The 25991-nt window shown below is 43.8% G+C and overlaps 1 protein-coding gene across 2 annotated transcripts in view; it reads right to left on the bottom strand.

Moving 5' to 3' along the window:
- Window positions 1–25991, bottom strand: part of LOC143119152 (mannosyl-oligosaccharide 1,2-alpha-mannosidase IA) — a 198983-nt gene that overhangs the window by 77844 nt on the left and 95148 nt on the right. For both annotated transcript variants that reach the window (XM_076280442.1, XM_076280443.1), the window contains exon 2: window positions 18738–18834. In XM_076280442.1, coding sequence (XP_076136557.1) covers window positions 18738–18834 — 97 coding nt within the window. The remainder of the gene's footprint in view (window positions 1–18737; window positions 18835–25991) is intronic.

The raw sequence follows: 25991 nt of genomic DNA, 5'->3' as shown, positions 1-25991 counted from the left end.
AGTGGAGACTCAGAGACTTAGTTATCTGCTGAAATGTTATTAGCTCTAATCTTAATTAGCCCTTAATAAAAACCAAGTACCTTGAAAATTCACCTCTTAATTTCATACCACATTACACTGGCCCTGCAATAACAAGGCGTGGAATTTGCTGAGCGAGTGTGTGTCAAACATATTAGCTTCAGAATTTAACAAAAAAAAAGAAAGTTAATGATTCAATAACCTTCAGTCATTTTCTTGCAGTCTTATGGTACACATCTGACCCTCAATATGAAACCAAGTTAATTTCTCTTCATCATCTCAGTTTTTAGCCATTTATTTTTCTCACTCTCATAAAATGTATTTATGAACTTCTCTTTATGTTTCTCTCAGATTTCCTCTCCTCCTCTCCTTTCTATCATGCTCAGCTCTCTGTCCTCCTGCTCTCTGTGGAGTGACTGGAATGCAGGTGTTATGCTTTGGGCAGAGTATGACATCTGATGACCTTCATTTCAGGCTTTTGATTCATTTATTCCTGTTTGTCTGCACTGGACACACACACACACACACACACACACACACACACACACACACACACACACACACACACTCAGGCACAAAGGCACATACGCACACGCACACACACACGCACACACACACACACACACACACACACACACACACCCCACACAGACACACACACACACACACACACACACTCAGGCACAAAGGCACATACGCACACACACACACACACACACACACACACACACACACACCCCACACACACACACACACACACAAAAGCACACATGGACCAAGGGCTACTTGCAATCTCGCTCACACAAACACACACACACAGACATGAGTGGGTAGTCTGAGAGTCGGTTCTTCACACGGAAACAAGCCCCCACTTGTGCTGTATCTGCTGATGTAAGAGACTCACTGCCATAACTATAAAATAAGCTGTCCGACGTCAGTCAATGTACAATAAAAAACTACAAACTAACAACAAAAAATGCACATAATATGTGCTTATCCTTTTTTTTTATAAGAATAGAAAGACAAATCACATATCTCAACATGCTGTCGCATGACTGTTGTTGTATTACTGGGTTAGTTTGTCTTTGAAAGCCTATAATTGACAGTATAAAGCTGTAATAGAGGAAACAGCTTTTCTGTAATAGTGGAAATAGCTTTTCACAACGTGATAGCTATAGCAATATTTTGCCGATAGACATACATAAACATTTTCAGTAGATGGTTGTAATGCTCATTTTTTTATTTTTTTTTATTAACGATTTGATTTGTTCGATGCCATTGTGAAAACCATCATTCTATATTACTGCGCAACGAATTAATACAAAAGTTAGACTTGCTGTGTCTCGGTGTTGCTTGACAACCATTCTGATTAATATATATATTTTTTGGAGGAAGAATAATTATCTAATAACTCATTACATTTTATGTTGCTGTACCTTTATTGAGTTAAATCTTGCCAAGTATATACATAGTGACCATTTTAGAAAAGTATGGTTACCAAAGGTTTACATTTTTAAGCTTTGGTGAAAGCATTCATTTTAGTGTGTAAGCAATCTGCAAAAACTGGAATAATAATCGTTCTTATTGCCAGTGCATGATTTCACATGTGTGTCCAATTTCTAAATGTCTGTGTGAGTTTTGATAGTGGTGAACATTGACTGAGAGAAGTGTTCATGAATTTGGGAGGACATTTTGATTGATTGCATTTTGGATGAAAGCAATGCAAAAGGATACACAGTTTAGCACACATAATCTAAAGATATGGTGAGATAAGTGTTTTTGCAAAAGTGTAAATATTGATGAGTGTGAAAATAACTTAGAGACTTGAACACAAAAAAACAGTAACCTCTATTCATTTGAGGTTTGTATTCATTCATATCCAGAAATGACTTACAAGTGAAATAAAGCATGAGACCTGATGCATTCAAACATGCACACAACTTTGAATCAAAACAGACAGAACAGTGCACCATGCATACATAATATTCACAAACACGGGCAGATCATGACCTCAATCACTCGCTGTGGTCCTGTACATAAAGTATTACAATTACTACTAATCTGAGAGCTTGCCCCAGTAGGACAGCAGAGCGTTTTGCAGAGAGATATAAATAGCGCATGAAACGTTGAATGAAGTGGAAGCCGATCATAAATGCCAGTGAGGGCTTAGGGGGCCTGAGTCGAGAGTGACGTTTCAGAGCGATGTGCATAACCACTCATGTCTGCGCACCGCAGAGCGCGCCAGGTCAGCCGCCTGTCCTGCGTCATCAGACACTGAGTAGGTGCAGCAGGTTCACTTGAGGCCAAAAGGACACAACATGCAGCTCGTCTCAAAACCATGCCACACATAAATGACTCAGCATGATGCAATATGGAGTGCCACATAACATATCACAGAACACTACCGGTTCAGATTGAGGAGAGGCAATGCAAAATGCCTTACAAAAACATTACAATACCACAATAATGCAATGCCACGCAGCACAACGAAACACAACTCAAGTCAATGCAACTCAACACAACAAAAACAACAACAACATGACCAGTGCAACAGGAAATCTCTCTGGTCCCTGAGAGGCTGGCCGCCCCCCTTACCTCCCTCCACTGCACGTCCACATAGTCCCATAAACCCAAAGTTGTAAGTTGTTACCAGAAAAAGCAACCCAATCCCTTTTAATCCTGCAGTTTCGTCATACTCACTTTTTTTTTCTCATTTTGCCGGGTTGTAATTCCCTGAGGAGAACAGTGATGAGCTGTTATTTTTTATATCTTCTAGTTCGTCTATTTTTGATTTATGATGATTTAATTTTCTCCCATCCTCAGTGTGAGTGGAGTGGGATGCTGCTTGCCTTTTCATCAGAGTTTTGAAGAGCAAGTGTGAGAGCATGTAGTGGCAGGGAGGGAATTGCTTTGTAACATCAACTCCACATGATTGGCACTTTCAGCCTACTTCCACACTCCTGACATCAACCACAATGGGAGCGGGAGCAGGGCATTCTTAGGAAAATAAATAAATAAAATAAAACCATAACAATCCTATCAGGGATCAGCGACACCATTAGAAATATAATATGAAAAAAAAAAAAATAAACGAACACAGACCACCCATGAAGGCTGCAATTGTGCAAGTGCACCCTCAAATCCCATTTAAAAACCTAAAGCTTGTTAAAGCTCATGTGTGTGCATACATAAATAAATAAATACTATAGCCTCCTGCTATTGACTATGATAATATTGTTCATTATGTTTTATGAGGACCCCCCCCACACACACACACACACCCTTTATGGCAATCATATCAGAGATTGTTTCGTCAACAAGCCTAACCAGCAGCACAGCGACACGCGCTTGGACCCCCATTTGCTTTCTCTACACAAAGAATGAGAAAATACTGGCAGGGCGTCACAATACACAGCCAGGAGGGGAGACACACCTTCAGCACAAGCCAAACAATCAGCCAGTGTGCTCGCTGTGTGCCCAGCAAGCACCATTTACACTTCACTATCAATCTGCAGCAACAGCGCCTGGCCTGGCCTGCTGCCATGCCCCCACGGCGGCCATGACACCCACAAATCTACCCAGAAGCCAGGCCTGAGCCACAGGCCACCAATCACACACTGCGTGGCAAGGACTCTGCTTCCTGGCTAAGTGTGTGTATATGTATTCTTTTTTAAAGTATTATTGCATATTATTGAGCAGTGTGTAATAAGTGTGTGTACCGTATTGTTTGAGTGTTGTTTTTCATTCACTCTGACATCTGGATTTCCATTGATACACATTTACTATTGATACTAAAATACAATTTCCTGTGGATATCAGCCTGTGTTCCATATGACACATCTCCAGCGTGACCCTTACTGAGGAACCATATTTGAGCAAGTGAATTCATATGTAACCCCTGCTTCTCTCTCTCTCTCTCTCTGTTATGCCCCATGTTTTGTTCCATTACGTTCATGTCTACTTCCAAAGCCCCTCAGCAGGGGAATTGGGAGCAGAAAGAGGCCTATTTTTCCCCTACTGGACTCTAGGTGTCACCCTGCACAGACAGGGCTTCATCAACACAATGCAGACAGCGATGTGAGTCACTCCGACAGACAGGGTCGTTCTGGTGCGACTTCCTTATTCGACCAGACAAAGGTGTGCAGAGCCTGGTCCAGTTGAGGCACTAGAGTCCAGGAACACTTGTGGACTGGAGGGCAAACTTTATTCAGCTGACAGGTGACCTGCTTCTGGAGCTCAGGCTGCTCCACCTGATCTCTGTTTTACATCTGATCGACAGCTCCAGCCTGCAGCTGCAGACACTCACACACTACCACTGCTGCTCCATCTGCACCTCGATCTGACAGGCAAGACAAGTGTGTGTGTGTGTGTGTGTGTGTGTGTGTGTGTGTGTGTGTGTGTTTGTGTGTGTGTGTGTGTGTGTGTGTGTGTGTGTGTGTGTGTGTGTGATGTCAGCCAGAACATGGACAGCACCTTCCGGAAATTCGGACGAACACAACCAGAAGATGCACAAGAGATGTGTGCTCTCTCCAGACCAGCCTCAAGAGTACACAGAGAGAACACTCACACTCACTTACAGCCACTCTGTGTTTGTGTGGCAACTGCTTCAATTTACACTGGTGCAAAGATGCCTCCCCCTGACACAACAGAGCAGAGATGCCTCCCTACCAGGGCAGCACTGGACTGGATGATTCACTAGCCAGCAAATGTTCCTGTCGGCGTTTTGTTTTCGTAGTTTTTTCTCCCGATCCGAAAGTTTCTGGACTGCACTAGATGTACTGATAGGAGGGTTGCTAATGCGACAGAATGTGACAACAGGCTGCAGCGTGCGCTGACACAGACGAACAGACCCCTGTTGTGCTCATCCCGCGGCCCCATCCACACTCATGAAAATACATAAAGTACAAAGCGTGCTGAGACTCTGAACACAACACAGCCTTTTCAAGCAGCACAAACAGATACGCTACTGAAGATGTGCTGTTTTAACGTCAAGTTGAGGCGCATAACTCCGCTGACACGAACAATACGGTCGACCCAGACTATAACTCAAAGAAAATGGCATAGAATCAGAATGCAGCAAGGTCATTTGAAATAATAAAACAAAACCATTTAACAGGCCTGCAGTGTGCGTGAAGACAATGACTCCCAATCAAGGGCAATTTACAGTGGCGTGCCAAGTCAATTACTGTTTAATTGCACCTGAAACAAAATGTAACGCACATTAAGCATAACAAAGCAGAGGAGAAATAATAATCCATAATCATCTCCAATTTGTTATTTCCGAGAGTGTGAGTAATCCAAGGGTGCTGTCTGGTCCCTTTGGAACGATACAGAAACAGCACCTTTAAGGCTTCCATTGGTTCCTTATTTAGAATCCGAGAGCAGAGAGTAAGGCTTGGAACAGGTGGCCCTGGGGGTGGTGGGGTGGTAAATGGAAGGGTCGGAGAGGGCAGTTCTCACCTCTCTCTCCATCACTGATGAGATGGATAAGGATTGGTTAAGACCCATCTCACTGTACTGTATGTCCCTCTAACTGCACCCAGGGGATGGAGATGATGGGGAAGGCTGGGGTGGGGGGTGATAGATTGGCTCAGGGGTTTGGGGTCGGGAGGGGCTGAGATATAGTGAGGAGTGGGGGGTTAAATATCAGATGAGGGTGTAGTAGAGGGGTGGAGGGGCTAGTAAGGAAAAGGGTCCACACACCGGCTTCCATTTAAGGTTTATTTGTCTCAAGAGAATGACCCATCTACTTAAGACCCCTGATTCACACCCGCCTCACATTTAGAAATGGGAAACTGCAAAGCATCTTGGGAGGTAATGGAAGAGCTAAGGCAGACTGTGCCCCAACCTAACACTTACTGGTATGTAATGGGCTGCCGTCTGCTCGGACTGACACACTGAAATCACATGCTGGGATGCATCAATCTCTGGAAATACCTCTTTGACCCCAGGCTGAACGGCAACCCTGGGTTAGGCTAATTCAGCACGCTTCAACACCAGCAGCAAGCAGCTCCATTTTCAAAATAGCTGCCATTAGAATTCCAGTCAAATAGCTGTAGAGACGTCGTCAACCAATCGAAAACTCAGAGGGAGCTTGAAGGTGAAGACCCTGGCAGGGTGAGGATGTCTGTGTGACTGAAATAAAAACGTCAACGTGTGTGTGTGTCTGTGTGTGTGTGTGTGTGTGTGTGTGTGTGTGTGTCTGTGTTTACTGTCTCAGAGGTAAGTGTGTGTACTAGGGAAGAGAGGCGGCAGTACACCTTTAGCAGGTCAATCCCACAACATTGTCCCATTTCCATCTTTCTGCTTTCATTTACAATCTAAGAAGTCTTCTTTTGTGATTGTTTTTTTTTTTTCTAGTTCTTTCCGAGCACAGATTCTGGCATCCTCCTGAACCCCATCACAGATTTGACTGTAATCTCTCCTCTGCTGTCACAGTCCTCATACATAATACATCCAGTCCAGCCTCATCATCACACACATCGATCTGCTCAGTCCATCCGAGCTCTAACACACACACACACACAGGCACAGACGCACGCGTGCACACATACACACGCGCACGCACACACAGGCACAGACGCACACGCGCACACACACGCACGCACGCACGCACACGCACACACACACACACACACACACACCCTCTGGCCGACTGCAGGTCCTCCAAGCTCTGCTGCTCAGGGCAAGGATGTTGGCACTTTTTAATAGACGCTCCGTCAGGGACAGTGCATGAGGAATGAAAAAAAAAGAGTGGGAGTGGCCATGTCAGTCCCTGTTGTCAGTGGTGGAGACATTTGCATTCCGGAAAAAAAAAGAAAAAAAACTTTTCTGCACAAGCAGTGACCCAGAGCTCTCTAATTGTGTCTCCAGGGGGGGAAGGAGGTATGGGAAGAGGATGATAGAAAAGTAGTGAGTGAGAAAGAGAGAGAGAGAGAGAGAGAGAGAGAGAGAGAGAGAGAGAGAGAGAGAGAGAGAGAGAGAGAGAGAGAGAGAGAGAAACTTTAATTCAATTCAATTGCATTTTATTTATAAAGCATCAAAACAATTGTGATGGTCTCCAGGTGAATTAAAGAGCCCAGGGCCTGAATCGCCTAAGGCAAGGACTAAGGTGACTGGGCCAAAAAAAAACTCCCTTTTAACTAGGGCTGCTCGATTATGGCAAAAATCATAATCATGATTATTTTAGTCAGCACTGAGATGATTACTCAATGATTTTGGAAACATTATCCTTTTTCTAAACTTCAAAAACATACAGCAGATCAAATTATATTTAAATATTACTCAATTAAAAAACAAATTAAAAAACATGCATAAAACATCATGTAAACAGCTACCACTGTAGAGCAATGGGATGCACTGGCTGTAGCACAAACAAACAAGAGCATTGTTGCAAAACAAAATGCAACAAAACAATCAATATATTTCAATTCTATTATTTTCATAATCCTCAGAATTCATGATTGACGATTAATCGATTCATTTGATTAATTGCACAGCTCTACTTTTAACAGAAGGAAACCTTGGGCATGAGGGCTGTCAACCAACCAGGTAGAGAGATAGAGCTAAAATACATGAATAAACAGACACAAATAACTCTGCTGAGATAAAGGGCAGTTTGATAAGGATTAAAGGGCAGTTTGATGAGATAAAGGGCAAGGCTGATTGCGTGTGTGGAAGCTACTGTAGGTGTGCACTGTGGCCGGGGTAAAGCCAATCTGCCGCCTCAGCTGTGGACAAACTCATTAGAGACCATAGGTCAGCTTTTGCTGTGGAGATGATATCAGCTCTCTGAGAGAAGCAGCTGGTGCTCACACTCCCATGGTTGTCTGGTTCATCTCGCCCCCAATTCTTCAACTCATTCTCTCTTTTTCGACTACACTTTCTTCCTACCATCCATCCATCCATCAGCTATGCGCTGTTACAGTTTTTCTCAGTCGCTTTGGTGCTTTTTTCAGATCAGAATGAAAATTCTCATAACTATTAGTTCAACCTCCACAACATTTAGTCATTTGTGCACATCATGGTAGCAATTTCTCCTTCCTCTGAACAAATTGCAAATACTTTTGGACATGTATCAGTTGCTTTCATACAATTCTCTGCTGTTTTTTAACATTATCTTTTGCTTATGTCATGTCAGTCAAAATTAACTATACTTATGAATGCTGAATAGTCGTTCCCAATAAAACTAATAGTCTTCATTTCATTGCTTGAGTCATTACATACAAAATTGTTGAACTAGTTATCAAATTCTGTCACAATGCTGTAGAATTGCAAAGAGCATACAGTAAAAACGTATTCAGTGTCTTGTACTCACTTACTCACCTAACTACAGCAATGTGTAACTTTACTGTAGTTTTCAAATGGCTGTACAAGCCACCTATAGTGCTGTCTTGAGCATGTTCAGGTAGTGTCACCGAGTTCTGACCTTTTTTTGCATTGGAAAACACTGAGAGAACTGTCATAATGAAAACATGACAAAGCCATTTGACTATCTTGTTCATAAACGATGGTGTCAACACTTCTCATTTTAATGACACTGACAGTTTCATTGACATGAATACGTGTTTTTGAGGAATGGACTATCCATTTTGAGCAAGTGACGTGCTTTTGCAGGTCATCCACTAGGTTTTGCAGTTTGCACTAATTGTTTTGAGAATTGCACTAACTGCTGTGCAAATGTTAATAGTGATGTGAGAAAAGCACCAAAGCGACTGAGAAAAACTGTAAGTGCTTAAAGGGCATGGCATGCTCTGGAGGATAGCGCCTGGCCAACTTGGCCCCGCTGTGCAGGAAGTTCCAGCTCCACTCTAATCAGCCCAGCCTGGTACTGACTAAACTACAAAGCCTGCACTAAAGTTTTTAGCTGGACCATTTAGACCACCACATGGATGGCGCCAGCCCATCACAATGCCCCTCATTCTGCATCCCACCCTCCTTCAAACACACCTGGGACAAGAGGACCAGGGGGAGAACCCGACACCACTGCTGCACTCCATCCATTTGTTCGAAACAAAAGGGAGGGAAATTAATGCAAGGCGTCAGTCCCATCTCTATTGCCACCCCCCTCCAACCCCCCGGAGAGACAAAAGCGGGCGGATTTAGCGCTTGTTTGCTGCCTTGAGACTGGATAAAGGGAGAGCTTGTTTTTGAGGAGCTTTTTAAGGAGCACTCCTGGCAGGGACCTTTTTTTTCTGCCTGCTGCCTGTCTGAGGCTATAGCCTACTGCAAGCACCGCTCTCTGAGTGTTTGCAAATCAGCCTTTGTTTTTTTTTTCCCTCAATGCCTTGTTTATTTCTACGTTGGTATTGCTCCACTTTAGTGACGTCAGGGAAGCCAGTGTTGCCATGGACACATAATAGACAAGTGCAACCAAAAAAGGGAAAGGGAAAAACCAGACCAGAAAAATTAAAACCTGGTTGAAGCAGCGGGAGAAAAGTCCCCCAGGGGTCAAGACATGTTTTCTTTCAGAACAACAGATCCTAAATTCCCCCCTTCATTCCATGAAGGAAAGTAATAAAGGTCTCCAATCTATCCTATCCTTGTGAAAAACGCCTGCATGCCAGGAAGCTAATGCAGAGCATAGTGAGTATTTGAAAGGACAGAATCAACGAGGCATTCAAACAAGCCTGGATAAGCATGTCCTCGCCTCAAAAACAACAAAAAAACTGTAATGAAAAACAATCACAGCAAAATTGATTCTGTCTAACTTTTAAATGTACTTGGCTGGTGACTGGCTTGGGGGTCCAGTTTCTTAGCTACACTGGCTTCTATTTATTTCTCGAGGAAGGGATCATGCTTTCAAAGCGCAGGGAGCCATGCATTGCTTCTTTGAGATGCTAGTTATCTCCTGTTTGCAGACACTGCTGCTGCTTTGAAAATATCAGTAACTGGGATGATTATTTAGGTGTGTGTGTGTGTGTGCGTGTGTGTGTGTGTGTGTGTGTGTGCGCGTGTGTGTGTGAGACAGAGAAAAAGAGAAAAAGAGAGAGAGAGAGAGAGAAGATTTCTGACTCCGTTTGACCTTTCACACCAATGGACAAATGCGTAAACATTTTGGCACATACTCACATACATCCCACCTACACACACACACACCTACACACACACACACACACACACACACGCTGATGTAAATGCATGGGCACACCGTAATGACATATCAGATTCACTGCATACACAAAGAGTGTGCTGCCTCACTGTTATTCAGCCGAGTCTATATTTACAACGCCCGCCGAATCTGGGGCACCAGGGGAGACCAGGGAAGAGTCAAACACACAGAAATCGTTTAATGAGCTAAAGAATCGCTCTGATATTTCCTTAATTACAGGAACACGTTCCCTGGCAAAAGGGGGCTGTGGTCTCTCTCTCTCTCTCTCTCTCTCTCTCTCTCTTTATCTCCATGTGGCCCTTGACTGACCCATAGGTAGCCTGGCCGCCAGGGCATCTGTGCTCCTCTATTAGATGTTCCAATCAAGCTATCGTACTGCCTGTCTGCTCTTATAATCACGCCATTGCACTATCTCACACTATCGTACTGTATCCCGCTCTTATAATCATGCCATCATTCCAACTGCCTATTACCGCCGCCCCAGGATTCAGAGAGTGTGTAACCTGATGTGACATTGTTAAATGACAGGGTAGTCTTCTCTCAGGTAGATCAGGTAGAATGTGTGTCATTACAGCATGCCTGACCACAGGATAAAATATACAGTCAAATAAACTATACAGAATGAGCCGGTTAGAGAAGGAGAGATGGGTAGAGAGAATGAGAGAACAAAACGCTGGCTTAGGGGCAACATTGTATGTACACATCTATGTAAATAACATGCAATTGATCTGAGAGAGAAAAAGAGACAGAGAGAGAGAGAGAGAGAGAAAGAGAGAGAGAGATAATTGTATGTCTCGGTTTGACCTTTCACATCAGCGATTCATGTCAGTTCTGTTTTCATGTGTTTTTCATCTTGCCGCGTCTGTTATTTTCCCATGTGGCTAGGGCTGGGATAAACGATTATTTTTTAAACGATTAATCTAGCGATTATTTTTTCGATGCATCGATTAATCTAATGATTCATTTTTTCAGTCCGATTCGATTTCGATTCGATTATCGATTATCTCCCCATTAATTGACTAATAGCAATTTATACATGTTGATTTATATATCTGAATGAAAAAACATGAATTCCTTAACATTGCAATATATGTTTATTGCTCTTAAAATTCCAAAATAAAAGACTATACAAGTGCAAAGTAATGCATTCTTAGTCAGAGGTAGCATTCAATAAAGTTCAGTAGTGTATAGGTCTAATTGAGTGCCTGTCACTTTAAGATGTTCGTTCCCTTGCAATTATAACACTAACACAGTTAAAACGCAGCTGATGTATGGATGCAATTCAAAAAGTAGATAGATAGATAGATAGATACTTTATTGATCCCCAGGGGAAATTCAAGAACTAACGTAGTTCATTCAAATAACAGTTTGTACTTCTCCTTGGGACAAGCACTTTTGAGTCTTGGAAAACACTTTTCCATTTACATCAGGATTTTGCAAACATTCAGTGTCAGAGTCAATAAAATGAGCCCTGAGTAATGAAATTGGCAAGCAGCTGTAAGTAAGCATGCTAAACTCAACATCCAAACAGTATTCTAAAGTTAGCTTTGAGATACTGCTTGATTGCATAACTTAACTAAGTTTAGTCTCCTCAATGTACTGTTGTGATAGACCTTAGCAGAGTTAACTTGACTGCAGCAGTTTTTAACAAATTTGCACAGCATGGTCATGATGCTAAGCGAATTTATTAGCAATTTAGCCAGCCGTGTTCTATATGCAATGCTTATATGTGGCAACAACAATCCTTCAACAATCGTGAATATTTTGTGTTAAATGCACATGCAGAGGAGGGGCCTCGGGCTCGTTACGAGAGAGAGCGGGCGGGGCAGGGAAAGGCTGCGTGCGTAAAAAGTGCAGCTCAAAGGATTTTATCTTATCTTTAATTTAAATAGTACAACATAGAACATCAATGTGTGACGGCCGGTTTTGTGGCACCTCACCACCGGTTAGTCAACGTATGGGAAACACTGAAGGTGTAAAATTCAAAATATTTGGCAGCGCGCGTTTTGGGTCTGACAAATCGACGCGCATATTTTGCTTCGATGTATTTTTTGCGTCGACGTAATCGATTACGTCGACGCGTTGTCCCAGCCCTACATGTGGCCCATGTGTTTGGCCATGCCGAGGTCCGAGGTGAGGGTGACCCCTTTGACCTTTTTTATCGAGCACTAATCACTGGTTCTGTTTCTCCAGCATGATACAAAACTTCCACAGTTCTGTCTGCCCACGGCAAACTACCACACTGCCCACTGCTCTCCTAAACACTCTCTAAACACACACACACGCACACACATATGCACGTGCACGCCCACGCGCACCCACACATACACTCTGTCCGTCTCCCTTTCCTGTTCTTCCTCTCTTTCTATTCCTCTCGCTCCCTGCATCTGCCCACGCCATCCTCTTCCCATCTCATCCACCTCTTCTCTCCTCTTCTCTAATGATCTATCTATCTATCTATCTATCTATCTATCTATCTATCTTTCTACAATACCTATCTATCTATCTATCTATCTATATATATATATATATATATATATATATATAGAGAGAGAGAGAGAGAGAGAGAGAGAGTTTATATATTATTTACAATATATATGAATTATTCTGTGTGATGAAGTGAATTAAATGAATGAATGAATGAATCTATCTCTTTATTTACCACCCCTTTCCCCTCTTCTCTCCTCTACTCCTCCTCTCCCGTCTTCTCTCTCCTCTCCTCCTATCCCATCTCCTCCTCTCCTCTCCTCTCCTCCTTTCCCCTCTCCTTCACTCCTCCTCTGCCCTCTCCTCTCCTCCATCTCCCCTCTCCTCCTCTCCTCTCCTCCCCTCCCCTCTCTCCTCTCCTCCTTCTCTCCTACTGTGGAGTGTGCTGGCTGACCTCAGTGCAGCCCTGCGTGTCTGTCAGAACTGTTTCCCTGTAATGAGCAGTAATGGCCCTGCGGCCCTCGGGGAACACACCGCTCCACGGCCAGACAGCGTCCAGCCAGAGAGGGATGGAGGGATAGAGAGGGGAGAGAGAGTGGGGGGGGGGGGGCGAAAAGTGTGAAAGAGTGAACATGGTGGAAAGAGGTGAATAAAACAAATTCAGCGAGAAGGTAAAAGGGACAAGGAAAGTTTATGTGACTAAAGATGGAGTGAAAAGGGGAAAAACAAATCATTGTGAAATGGGGAAGAACGCCTGACAGATGCAGGTGAGAGAAAGAGTGCAGAAAAAGAATGAGACACTACAGAGACTAATGACTGGAGATGGTGAGACTGAGCCAACAGACAGGACAGGGACAGAGCAAGAGCGACCGAGGGAGAGAGGGAGGGAAATGGGATGATGAAAAGAAAAGAGGTATGAAGAGAGAATGAAAGAAAGAGATGATGGAGAGAGCAATATACTGTAGGGTTAGAGAAGAAAAAAGCTGGAGGTAAGGGACAGAAAGAGAAAGGGAGAGAGAGATGGGACAGAAATAGGGAGGGAGAAATAGAGAGCGGAAGAGAGAGAGATTGGACAGAAATAGGAAGGGAGAAATAGAGAGAGAGGGCAAGGAGAGTGACAGACTGAGGTGGGGGAGACTGATGGAGAGAGATTGACAGAGCGAATGGAAGCAATGTGGAGTGAGAGGAGAGACAGAGAAAGAAGAGGGAGAGCAAGAATGAGAGAGAGAGAGAGAGAGAGAGAGAGAGGGGGGCTGTGCTAACAATCTGATGTGTGCTGTGCTGTAATGGAGTACTACACTCTCCTCTGACCTGCGAAGGTCACGGACACGACTGGCAGTGAGGAGATTGGAGCCGCACAGCTCTCAGCCTGCTGCTTTATCAGAGGGCAAACATACACCTGTACACACACACACACACATACTCTCTCTCACACACACACCCACACACAAGCACCTACTGTATGTACACACTACGCAACCACGCATATGGAAACACACAAGCACACACAAACAAGCACACACACACGCACACACACACACACACACACACACACACACACACACACACACACACACACACACACACACACACACACCACACAAACTAATGCTGCTGGAGCTTCTGCAGTGCCCTCCACAGCACAGGTCAATATTTACCCTGCGGCCAGCTTGTGTGTGTGCATACATGCATGCACATTCACATAAACCATTGCGCACATAAGCACACACACACACACACACACACACACACACACACACACACACACACACACCCTGACACATTCACATCCACTCACTCACACATGCAATCACTCAGAGCCACACATTGTGCACACACTGCAATTCTGCCCAGTGATATTGCACTCACACACACACAAACACACGCACACACTTATCGGTTGACACTATTCCAACATGACCTGCATTATCACATGCAGTTACATGCCTTATGAACACACACAAAATATATGCAGACGCACATACACATAAACCATACACAGACACACAGACACACGCACACACAAACACACACACAGACACACACACACACACACACACACACACACACACACACACACACACACACACACACACACACTACCACAGAGACTCCGTCATCCGTCTGGCACCCTGACCGCGTACCTGTGATTACTGCAGCATCAGCAGCACAGAAACCACAGCCAGCCTCTGGCCCGCCTCCCGACCTCATCATTCCCCTGGAACATTATAAGAGCAGACAGCCTCGCCCCATCCAGCCTCAATTCAAACACTAACAACCCCCTAAGTAGTCCAAGTGAAGGATAACCGTCAACAAAATGGATGCCTTTTAAATCAGACTCGCCAGGCATATAAATAACTTATTTGCTTTTATGCGAGGAGATGAGTCTGCAGACATATCATTTAGGGGCTTCATCTGCTTCTATCTCTGCGTCAGTGTGCTTTCCCCTTATCACAAAAGGAGCCACAGGCTTCGTGAAATCCCGCCGTCACCAAGCGCAGCACAAAAGAGCAGCCGCTGCGGAGAAATCAGTCTCTTTTCAAAGAGCTATTATCATGTTTGAGCCGCTCAAGGACTCCTCTTCAATTACGTCGCAGTGATACGGCACTCATCATCATCATCATCATCGTCGTCGTCGTCGTCATCGACATCCTCATCCTCAGCGTTCATCACTAGCTGTCATGAAACTGAGAATGTTGCGTTCATGGCCGTAATGACACTAATGTAGCGGAAAATGTCTTGATTATTAGTGTACAGAAATGTACAGAACATGTCTTATTTAATAGTGTGGTAGGGAATAAAGAGGTGAACAAGCTAAACAATGATCAGTTCAGATTTGAAAGTGTAGGCTGTAGGCTTTCTGAGTGACGGAACTGATAAAACTCTCGTGCCCAACAAGCCTGGAAGAAAAATGTCTTTCTCCCTGAATCAATGGTTTCTTGGTCTCTGCCTGTTTTTTTTTTTTTTTTGTTCAATAAATAAGAAATTATTGAACAAAAAAAACCTAATATTTGTTAAAAATCTAATACCATGTGTTTTTCTCAGCCACAGATTAGACGGCTGGTTTGAAAATATGACTTTTGAACACTCACCTATCATATTGTTTTTTCCATGTGTATTGATTACAGGTTTAGAGAACTGTGTGCCCTCTGTGCGCTAGGCTGAGTGACTCACTTTGTAGCATTTTTTCCCCCCAGCATTTGGTGGCAAAAGTTTTCTTCTGTGATTTGAACTGGAACAACTCTCAGCGTTCACACTGTTAATCTGCATTTGCATATTCAAATGCTGTGCCGACGACGCCCACACATGGCAGACCAGAGGCCTCTCACACTCTCATACCTGCCCTAGAGCTCTGCCTGGCCCCGTTCCACTGAGCATGTGCAAATGGGCTAACGCTACCCGGTGCTAATTAGTCGAAAGCATTGCATTCTCCGCACAAAGGCCTCATCAGTCCAATCTGCTGCATCAGGTTCATGCACTTAGTGGAGCTAAAGCATGGGCTTTGCGCCGTAGCTTTATGCAAAAATACATGGCAGGTTATTATAAAAAGACTGATCACGAAGTTCATAATGATTAAGAGGCACTGTTTTGCTTTGAAGTTTTTCTTCCAAACATGATGTTGTCCCATTGGTAGACTGTGTGTATGGTAGTCATCACGTCAACTGATGTAAATTGCCACATTTGGTGCATATCCTTAGACACTGATATATATGTGATTGCACATCTAGTAACTATGGAGGTGAGGGAGAGGTGTAAAGTCAAAGAAAGGATAAAGGAAATAAATGAAAGAGAGACGATTTAGAGAAAAAGGAGAGAAAAACATTAATAACTGAGATGAAAAGCAGTGAAGAGATAGATGAAGGAATCAGGGTGGTGCGAAAGGGAGCAATGGAGGATTCAGAGGCCTCTGTCTCTCTCTGTAAAGGGCCTTGGCTGCATACGCAGGGCTGACGGAATGTTCCAGTGACTTTGAGCGCAATGACATGCTCCTCTGCGATCGGGGCTAAATGGGGATCCAATCTCCGCACACTCCCTGTTTACTTACGGGATTAAATTAAAGAACACAGCAGCCAATTTCATACCTGGCTTCCCTCCGTGCCACTTCACAGCATGGCGGCGCAGGAAAATAACACTGCCCTCCGAGGCTGATCCAGATGTTACACGCTAGCAAATAACGGGAAACTAGCAATGGCGGGGGAAAAATTAGACGCATATATACTTCAAATCGGAATGCAAAGCGAATGATATTTGCTTGTCGGATTAGTGATATTTTGCTGCTGTAAGCCGTTCTTCCTTCCTAGAATTGAAAGGAAAGGCTGCTTTCCTGGATGGTGGGCATTATCAGCCAACGGCGCTGCATGCAATATCAGGCTATAGCGTAGCAGCATGTGTTTTCCCATGACTAATTGCAGTGCGCTGATAAAGGCAGCAATTAAATGATAAGTATTGATGATTGATGAATGTACAGGGAAAGGTGACCTGTGCAACGAAAGGTCTCCTGCTGCTGTGTCATGTAGTATTGACTGATGTCACTCATGGCCTTCAAAGTCCTTTAGAACATTACTGCCTTGGCAACAGAAATCTCTAGATTACAATATGGAACAAGACAGTATGAGGGAGGAGAGAAATGACTCAGGGGAAGATGGAAGTATGTGTCTGTAACGCTAAACAGAGTGGATTTGTCAATCCTCTGAGGATAAGAACTCTGAAGGGCTGCCCTGCCATATAAATGCCACATCACAAAAGCCATGACTAAGCATACAGTATCAACAACCAGGACAAAAACTGTAGGATTCATGGACAGTAACTGTAGGATTCATGGACAGTAAGCAAGCCAAAACAGTTTTCTTTGCTCTTCTTTGGGTGGTCTGCAGAAAAAAAAAACTGTTTTCTGTCACTATGAAAACACAGATTCTTGTCTGTTTGACCATTCAGTGACCAATGTGGAATTGAAGATCTCCTTCTGTTCATTTAGGTGGGATCCTGCCTGATACAGAAAGGCAGAAATACCTTGGTAACAGCTAAAACTCAGGTCAGGATTGGACCTGGGGGCTGGGTGCCTTTTTAATTATGTTATCACTGTAATACCCTCAAATGTCAGCCGTGGTATGTTTTGTTAGCACCAGAGGCAGAGTTATTATCAGCTGGGAAATGTCATCTCTCTCACAACAAGGCGGGAAGGAGGACAGCCCTGCCGGATGATCTGGACACGTCCAACCGGATAACCTCCGACACATAGTCCACACCCTGAGGTATCACCAACGTTCTACGTTCTCATTTGAATCCCAGTTTGCCCTATTCATAGCACCAAGGCCTGGGTCTGAATTCCCCGCTAGACAACAGGGGAAACTAGGAGATATGCTAAATCACTCCAGATTTCTGGAACCTTCTCTGACACACACCAATTAAACTCATGAGTGCATTCAGCTCCATGGTTTGTTAGATGTAATTGAGATGGCACACTGATGGATGGGTAACAGTGGTGTGTGTGTGTGTGTGTGTGTGTGTGTGTGTGTGTGTGTGTGTGTGTGTGTGTGTGTGTGTGTGTGTGTGTGTGTGTGTGTGTGTATTTGTGTGTGTGTGTGTGTCTGTGTCTGACAGGTGATTGGATCGGTCGGGGTCGGGGCTCACAGTTGGCAGTAGTGTCACACAGTCAACAGATTCTGAGCAGACTGAAATAATCAGGGAAATCAGAACTTCTTCACTGTTGTTCTCAATGTGCCTCACAAGTTCTCCATGACGTGGTTTCCTCACTACTCACTACTCACATCAGTGAGGGAGAAGACACTGCTCTGTGCCAGACTGACCTGCCACTCCTGGAGAAACAATCAGGACAGCGCACACCTGAGAGACATACATGTAACTGCAGGTGAGTTGTGTGAGCCAAACTCTTGACAGGACCTGGCCAGCAATCTGACCGGGATCAGATCCATCACAGACGCATCCCAAATTGTTTTCTGACAGTCTATCTGTCTGTTCTTTATTTTCCACAGAACCATGAGAGGAATCTTACAGGGGAGCCTATGTTGAATAATTATGGTTTCCGATCCAACCCATTCTATGTATATGGACTAGGCTCCGTCTCTGGTCTGAATTGGGTTCCAATGATTGGGTTCTGATGCTATGAGAGTATTCAAATTTAGCACGTCTAACTGGGTTCTTATGTGTTTGTGTTACTCACCGAACATGTTCCCGATGTGGCCGTTACGGCTACTTGGGCGGAGCTCGTTCTTGCCCCAGGCGTAGAGCTTGTAGTTGTCCCAGGCGAACTTCATCATCTGAAACAGCACACAGACATATAGGGCCTGTTAAACATGCATGCCAGAACAAGCAATGGCATTCAACAGCTGACTCCAAACAAAGATGCATTTCTGATCTGACATGTGTCCACCTGACCCAGACCAGATTAGGGACAAATCCATTCAGTGTGACGGTCAACCTGCAGATAATGATCGGCCACTGATTAGCAAATAAAGATGAGTAAGGCCTCTGTGTGTGGAGAGAGCCACAATTGAATGATTGACAGCTCACTTTTCCATCTAGATTTGCCAATTCCCCAAGCAACTGTGTACCCTACAGCAGACAAATATCCCACTTGTGAAGAAAGTGAGGAGAAAAGGAGGAAAGAAAAGTTATCTTGAAGAGAAAAGGAGCGTGTTGTGAGGAGAAGGCAGCTGAGGAAAGCAGGGGATGGTGAGGGGTGGGGGCTCTCTCTGAAGTGTAACCGTGCCGTTGCCCTTGTGACAAACTGCGGTGATGGACGGGTAGTCTATGTGAGACGGAGGTAGACAGGCGGAAAGATTGAGAAGGGAGCGAGAGACAGCAGAGCGCTGGAGTGGGGGGTGGGAGGGGGGAAACAACAAGGGATTTAATCATTTTCCACGAAATGACAGCATGCACAAACTATTCATTCCTGCCTGGAGCCAATGGCAGCTATTATGAGCTAGGCTGCAGCAAGGGCATGGGTGGTTGACAGCAATCACATTAATGCTTCAGTTCATGAAAAAGCACAAGGCACACTGTGCAAAAACTCATCTTTAGTCCTTAAGAGAAAGGTTTTTAAATGTATAAGATCTTTAAGGAATGCTGATGTGCATGATAAATATACAGTTTTTTTATGTTGACTTTTTAAACCATACATTATACAACTATGGGTTCAGACATTAGATACTAGAGTGATTTACACTATATAAGCCTACTTATGAATACTGCAGTCAGAACAGCCTGGACTGTGTTTGATCCTATTACTAACTATTGTTAAGCAGATATTATTGGTCATCTACTACAAATACTATATACTGAAGATCACTGGATTATTGCAGTTTGACATAAATACTTTAGAAAACATTATTTTTCAACATCATTAACCATGCAATTATGACACACTTCTTTAATCACAATCACACTTCACATGAACGCCCTTTACTGTACTCCGTTCAGAGTCTCCCTTGACTATTGTAATTACACCCCAAGTTAGACCTATATCAGGTAAGACTGATATTCTCAGAGGGCCTGGAGTAAATTGGGTCACTGGGCAGGAGATATTTTAGTTCTACTGCAGGAGATGGACTGATCACTGCCAAACGTTTAAACTCTGCTAGGGTCACCTCAGGACAGGCAAGAGCCTTCAAGTTCAATTAAAGGAAAAACACAGGTTTGATGCCACGACGGAGACCTTTTTAGAGTCTCCGGAGAGTTTTTAAAGGTTCGATATGACTACTCTGATAATATGATAAATGATTTTAGAGAATGTCTTGGGAGTTGGTTTGACATCACTTAAAAGCATCTTTTATGCCAGACTGAAAGTTGATGTGTTTGAAATGGAACAGCATAACAACAAAAGTATGCATCAGATAGAAAGATATATGAAAGACAAAAACAGAGAGTCTGCAGTCTGGCTTTCCCTCTCTACTTCTGAATTACGTTATTGAGATGTTGATGTGAGCCAAGGTAGCAGAATGTGAGACAGAGCTATTTTCTGCCAATTGCACACTGGATAAAGAACAATACAGATAAACGCACTGCAAATGTCACAGCTATCATTTCAAATTAATGCCACAGAATGCACCGAATGTTTGCATCTCTTCAGTGGATTTCAAGTGTAAATAAAACGTCATAAAAGTTAACGCTCACTGGTATTTAGAAGCAACACTTGCAATGGCAAGTCTCAACTCGATTCCCAAACCCGAGTCATCTGATTGTCAGATGGTGGCCTTACCACTGCTCAACCACCTCAATCCATAACAACAAATGTATAATTTATGAAGGTTTGTGCTGTCTTTGTTGTAAGCCCCCAAATCTTTTCAGAATGGATACAGAATGGTTGTTCGACAGGTGGTGGCATAATGCTACCACCATTGCATCCCAGAATCCATATCATGCAAACAAACAAGCTAAAAAAAAGGTGGTGCTCCATCACTGATATGACAAACATACAACAGCTCTCCAGATGCCTCCTGATCCAACCGCAGTGGTGTGTGTCGCGACTGGCGTGCTAGACATGTGACAGTTTGAGACTCACAGAGCTGAACTTCTTTGAACTAAATGAAAGTAGAATAAATTAAACATTTTGTGTGTGTGTGTGTGTGTGTGTGTGTGTGTGTGTGTGTGTGTGTGTGTGTGTGTGTGTGTGTGTGTGTGTGTGTGTGTGTGTGTGTGTCTGTGTGTGTGTGTGTGTTTGGGGGTGCTAAGAAAGCTTCTTTGCAAACTTGCAAACTGAGCTTGGCCTTCTCTGGCAAATCAGAGAGAAGGATAAAGAGATAGAGAAAGGGAGAGATTGAATGAAAGACTGAGAAAGAGAGAGGGGTGAAAGAGGGATAGAGAGACTGTGAGAAAGGTGAAGAAATAGAGAGAGATAGAGACTGTGAGAAAGGTGAAGAAATAGAGAGGGGCGAGAGAGGGATAGAGAGACTGTGAGAAAGGTGAAGAAATAGAGATGAGCGAGAGAGGGAAAGAAACCTTAGAGATTGAAAGAAAGCCTCACAAATCTGCTTTGTGTTTACCAGGTGTACTACACGTACACGCCACACTCGGATGGAGGTTGTCAAACCACAGGAAGATCTTACACCGACCCAAACAGATCGATAGCCTGGGCTAGCACGTCCTCAGGCGGTGTGGAGATGGACGTGAGGACAGTAGAGCTTCTTGGACTGACTCTGCTGTGGCTAGGTAATCAATTAACTGCCATCCACCTTGTTAAATTCTCTGGTTGTTCCTCACAGCAGGTCAATAGCATGACCCCAAACTGTGATTAAAATGAGTTAGGGATAGACTTGAAAGCTCGGGGGCCGATCACTGTTGTTTCAACCGCCGTGGAAATCAAAGAGGACCACCCTCAGTGGATAGCATCAGGAATGTGGGCATTAGAGCCCAGCGAGGCCTCTGGCATCCTCATCCTCATGCAGTCGAATCAATATGGAACACAAGGTGCACTCGAAAGAAGGTGCTAGAACAACTAAAACCCATGCAGACGATATGTTTTAATGGCGTCCTGGCAGGAGAGAAAGATGCTGTATTAATGGGCTTGATCTTGTCAATGACAGCTAAACGATGAGCAAACGCATCCCATTAGAGGAACAACCAGAACTGTGTTCTCCCTTAATGAGCAAACACACTGTCTGATCCTTCAAGGATGGGAAGAAAAAAAACCTCAAAGCAATATCTATCTTTAGACAAGACATCAGTAACGCACAGCAATGCTATCTCGCATCAACACATCAACATCGTCATGAAGCCTCTCTGTGTGTATGTGAGTGTGTGTGTGTGTGTGTGTTTGTGTGTGTGCATCTGCAATCCACATCTTCACGTGGGAGGGTGTTTTAAAAAGGGAAAGGTAAAAAAAAAAACAGAAAAAAACCAATATGTTGCAATATTGCAATACCTTCAATATGTTCCTTGCACAGCACTCCAACCATCCACTACAGTAAATCAAAAACAAACCAGGCAGCCATTATCGCCCCAGTCTTCCCAGACGACCTCTCCTGAGCCGAGAGTGCCCACAGGGGAGAATGGACAGTCTGCGTATCCCTCCCACGACAGGGAGTAAAATGTAAATCAGGTTTCTAGGCCAAGTATACAGTACATGCGTATACAAGGAATTTGGTCTCTGCATTTATCCCATCCGTGAATTAGTGAACACACAGAGCACACAGTGAACACACAGTGAGGTGAAGCACACACTAGCCCGGAGCAGTAAGCTGCCTTGCTACAGCAGCGCTCGGGGAGCAGTGAGGCCGTTCCTACTGGTCGGGGTTCGAAACGGCAACCCTCCGGTTACAAGTCCGAAGCTCTAACCAGTAGGCCACGGCTGCCACATAAACTCAGGTCATATGGAGACACACATTACAGTTTCTTGAGTAGCCTATACAGATTTTGCGTGATGTCACAGACAGCCGCTCATGAGAAAGAGTGCTTCAGCGCACATTCATGAAGTACACACTCGCTTCATACTACAAGGGTTCCTGAAGTAAGGCCACACATTTTGATCAGTAGGTGTGCTCAAATGAATGAATGAGTTAATACATGCTCTTTCATGTTGTAGCCAATACTTTGACCCACAGCTCAAGGTTAATGTCGGTATGTGTGCACAATGTGTAGTGGACCCAGTGGTGTTGGTGTTAGTAGCACAACTCTTCCAGTTCAGCTAGAGATAAAAGGAATATAATGACTGATTTCGACTGAACTAACACGACTTGGTTAAAGAACATCCCAGTGTTTCCCATACATTGACTTATTTGTGGCGGCCCACCACAATATCAACATTGACCACCACACAATGATTTTCCAGGTTGTACTAAATTGTGCTTAAATCTGGTTAGCATCATAACCACGCTGCACTAATTTGTTAAAAACTGTTGCATTCAAGTTAATTCTGCAAACCTACCACCACAAATAGAATTTAATTTTGTGGGAAACACTGCATCCCATTAACAAAATTGTCCAGATGCTGACCCTGTGGTGGCACTATGATAAACTAAACACAAACTCAGGGTTCTCCTTTATCTTTTCATCAGCAACCTCCCATAACCTACAGTTTTCAATTTCTTCAAGCAATAGATTGTGTGAAAATGTCAGAGAGAGAGAGTAGCAATATTGGCTGAGGTACTGTATCCAGAGACTGAATCTGAATCACCACTTTACCTTATCAAGTCGGCCAGTAAGTGCTGGCATATGATAAGATAGCCTCACCTATAAAGTTGATTTAAACCTAACATTACAGCCAGAAACCAAATCCAAAAAGGCCAAGATGTAATATGTCATTTTCTACTAATGGCTTTTTTCAGTTGCTATTCTCCATCAGCCCTGTTAATTCACCCCTCTATTCAGAGTGAGATGACTGAGTGAAAAAGGATATAAAAAGAAAAAGAGTTCAGGACTGAGTTCTCATCTCAGTGAGTCATGGCTTTAATGATAAATATTAATGACCTCAGATGGGAAAAACATGCCTCAATTAGCGGCTAACAGGGGCGAGGTGGCAGCGCCAGTGGCAGTAAGTGTTTTAGCACTGGGGTTTCAATGCCATGGCAACCCACTCCTCACTGGCAGGAGAAACGGAGACGTTGCTAACAGCTTTAGCGCTCACTAACTAATGCCCGTCCTGGTGAAATTGGAACATCAAAGCCATTGACTGCTCTGGGAGAGAAATCCATATGGTGTAGTTGACATTGACCTAGTCTATATCTGTCTATTGTCTACAGTGTCATGAGTTTTTCTTTGCAGTAATACAGAGCCTGGACAGAAGTAATGAAGGACTAAAGAAGTCTAAGTAGAATGTTATTACATTTTAGCAAGTATCAACTCAGTTATGATGCTATGACATTGTATCAACACATAACAAAATGATGTAGGCTATACTTCACATATATTTCATATAACAGTCGAGCATATTATATTGTAATCCAATCTGTGTGTTGGATTATGTGATTTAAGTTGTTGCCTTTTATTGTGGTGGACTGACTTTGTTATGTATCGAACACAGTGTTATCCACAGCATGTCCTTTCAGAGGACCGCTGAGGCGCTCCCTCTTTAATCTAAACACACTCTCCTCTCATATAATCCATACGTAATCCGCTTTCTGTAGGTAAATGCCGGCGCTATATCCCGCTCCGTCCTCCCAGCTGTGAAGCTAAGAAAGGCGGCAAGAGCGCCAGCTGAATTTTGTTAACGGTGGCCATGAATTATTCACCCACGCCAAATGACTGGAGTCTATCGAGACTCAGAGACAGAAGTCAAGTAAACAAACAAACAGTTTTTCAGACCTAGCCCAACACACGCACACACACACACACCTCCACCCCCTGCAGGAAGGGACAGCTGTGCACAGTCGACTATGACAACTTCGAGAGAGAGAGAGAGAGAGAGAGAGAGAGAATGGTTCAGGAGTTATGAAGGGACAAAAAGAGTAGAGGAGGTGACTTTCGGGAATGGAACAGGGGAAAGACAGAGAAAGAATAGCATATCAAGACAGAGAAATTAAAAAGTACATAAAAAAAGCATAAAAAGAGCCAGGGTGATCAATGAACGACATTCCTAGACTGGCGGACAGACAGAGAGAGAGAGACAGTCAGAAAGATAATTAGGTAAAAGCACTGAGTGTGAAAAGGAGCAGAGAACTGACTTAGGCTTACAGTGTAGGTTCTGATCATAATGGGATATGGTGCTTCATTGAACACAATAAAACTTGGTTATTGATACTGTACCTACAGTCATGTTAATAAAGCAACCTTGAATTGAACTTAATTGAAAATTGATATCCCATGATGAATACTAGTATATACCTGGTTAGCAAAAATACAGTTCTATTCGCACACCGTTTCCCAGTTTCTAATGCAATCGCGCATTTGCATTAGAAACCGGGATAAGGTGTATATAGCAAATATATATATATATATATATATATATATATATATATATATAGCAGTTTCCCAGTTTCTTTCGGATTACTCCACCTACTAGCATATCCCAATTTCTAAACTCCGGGATAAGGACTTATATCTGGGGCTCTGAAGTTGGGATGTTTAGCCCACATGTGCAAACACAAAACTGGGATACTTCAAAATCCTGATTATAACGGGATACTGAAGTGCATGTAAACACAGTCATAAGTGGGATACAGGGGGCAGGCAGGCAGACAGGCAGGGAGAGTGAGAGAGGCAGGGAGAGAGAGAGACAGGGAGAGAGACAGGAGAGAGAGAGAGAGAGAGAGAGAGAGAGAGAGAGAGAGAGAGAGAGAGAGAGAGAGAGAGAGAGATGCAGGCAGGCAGGGAGAGTGAGAGAGGCAGGGAGAGACAGAGAGATGCAGGCAGGCAGGGAGAGAGAGAGGCAGGTAGAGACAGAGAGATGCAGGCAGGCAGGGAGAGTGAGAGAGAGAGGAAGAGAGAGAGAGAGAGGAAGAGAGAGAGAGGCAGGCAGGGAGAGAGAGAGAGGAAGAGAGAG

This window comes from Alosa pseudoharengus, unplaced genomic scaffold (genome assembly GCF_046254945.1).
Source record: "Alosa pseudoharengus isolate Yale_2024_CS ecotype anadromous, Long Island Sound unplaced genomic scaffold, YU_APseudo_1.1 YU_APseudo_1.1_scf_12, whole genome shotgun sequence".
In the NCBI taxonomy this organism is placed as follows: Eukaryota; Metazoa; Chordata; class Actinopteri; order Clupeiformes; family Clupeidae; genus Alosa; species Alosa pseudoharengus.
This window is presented reverse-complemented; position numbering and strand designations above follow the sequence as displayed.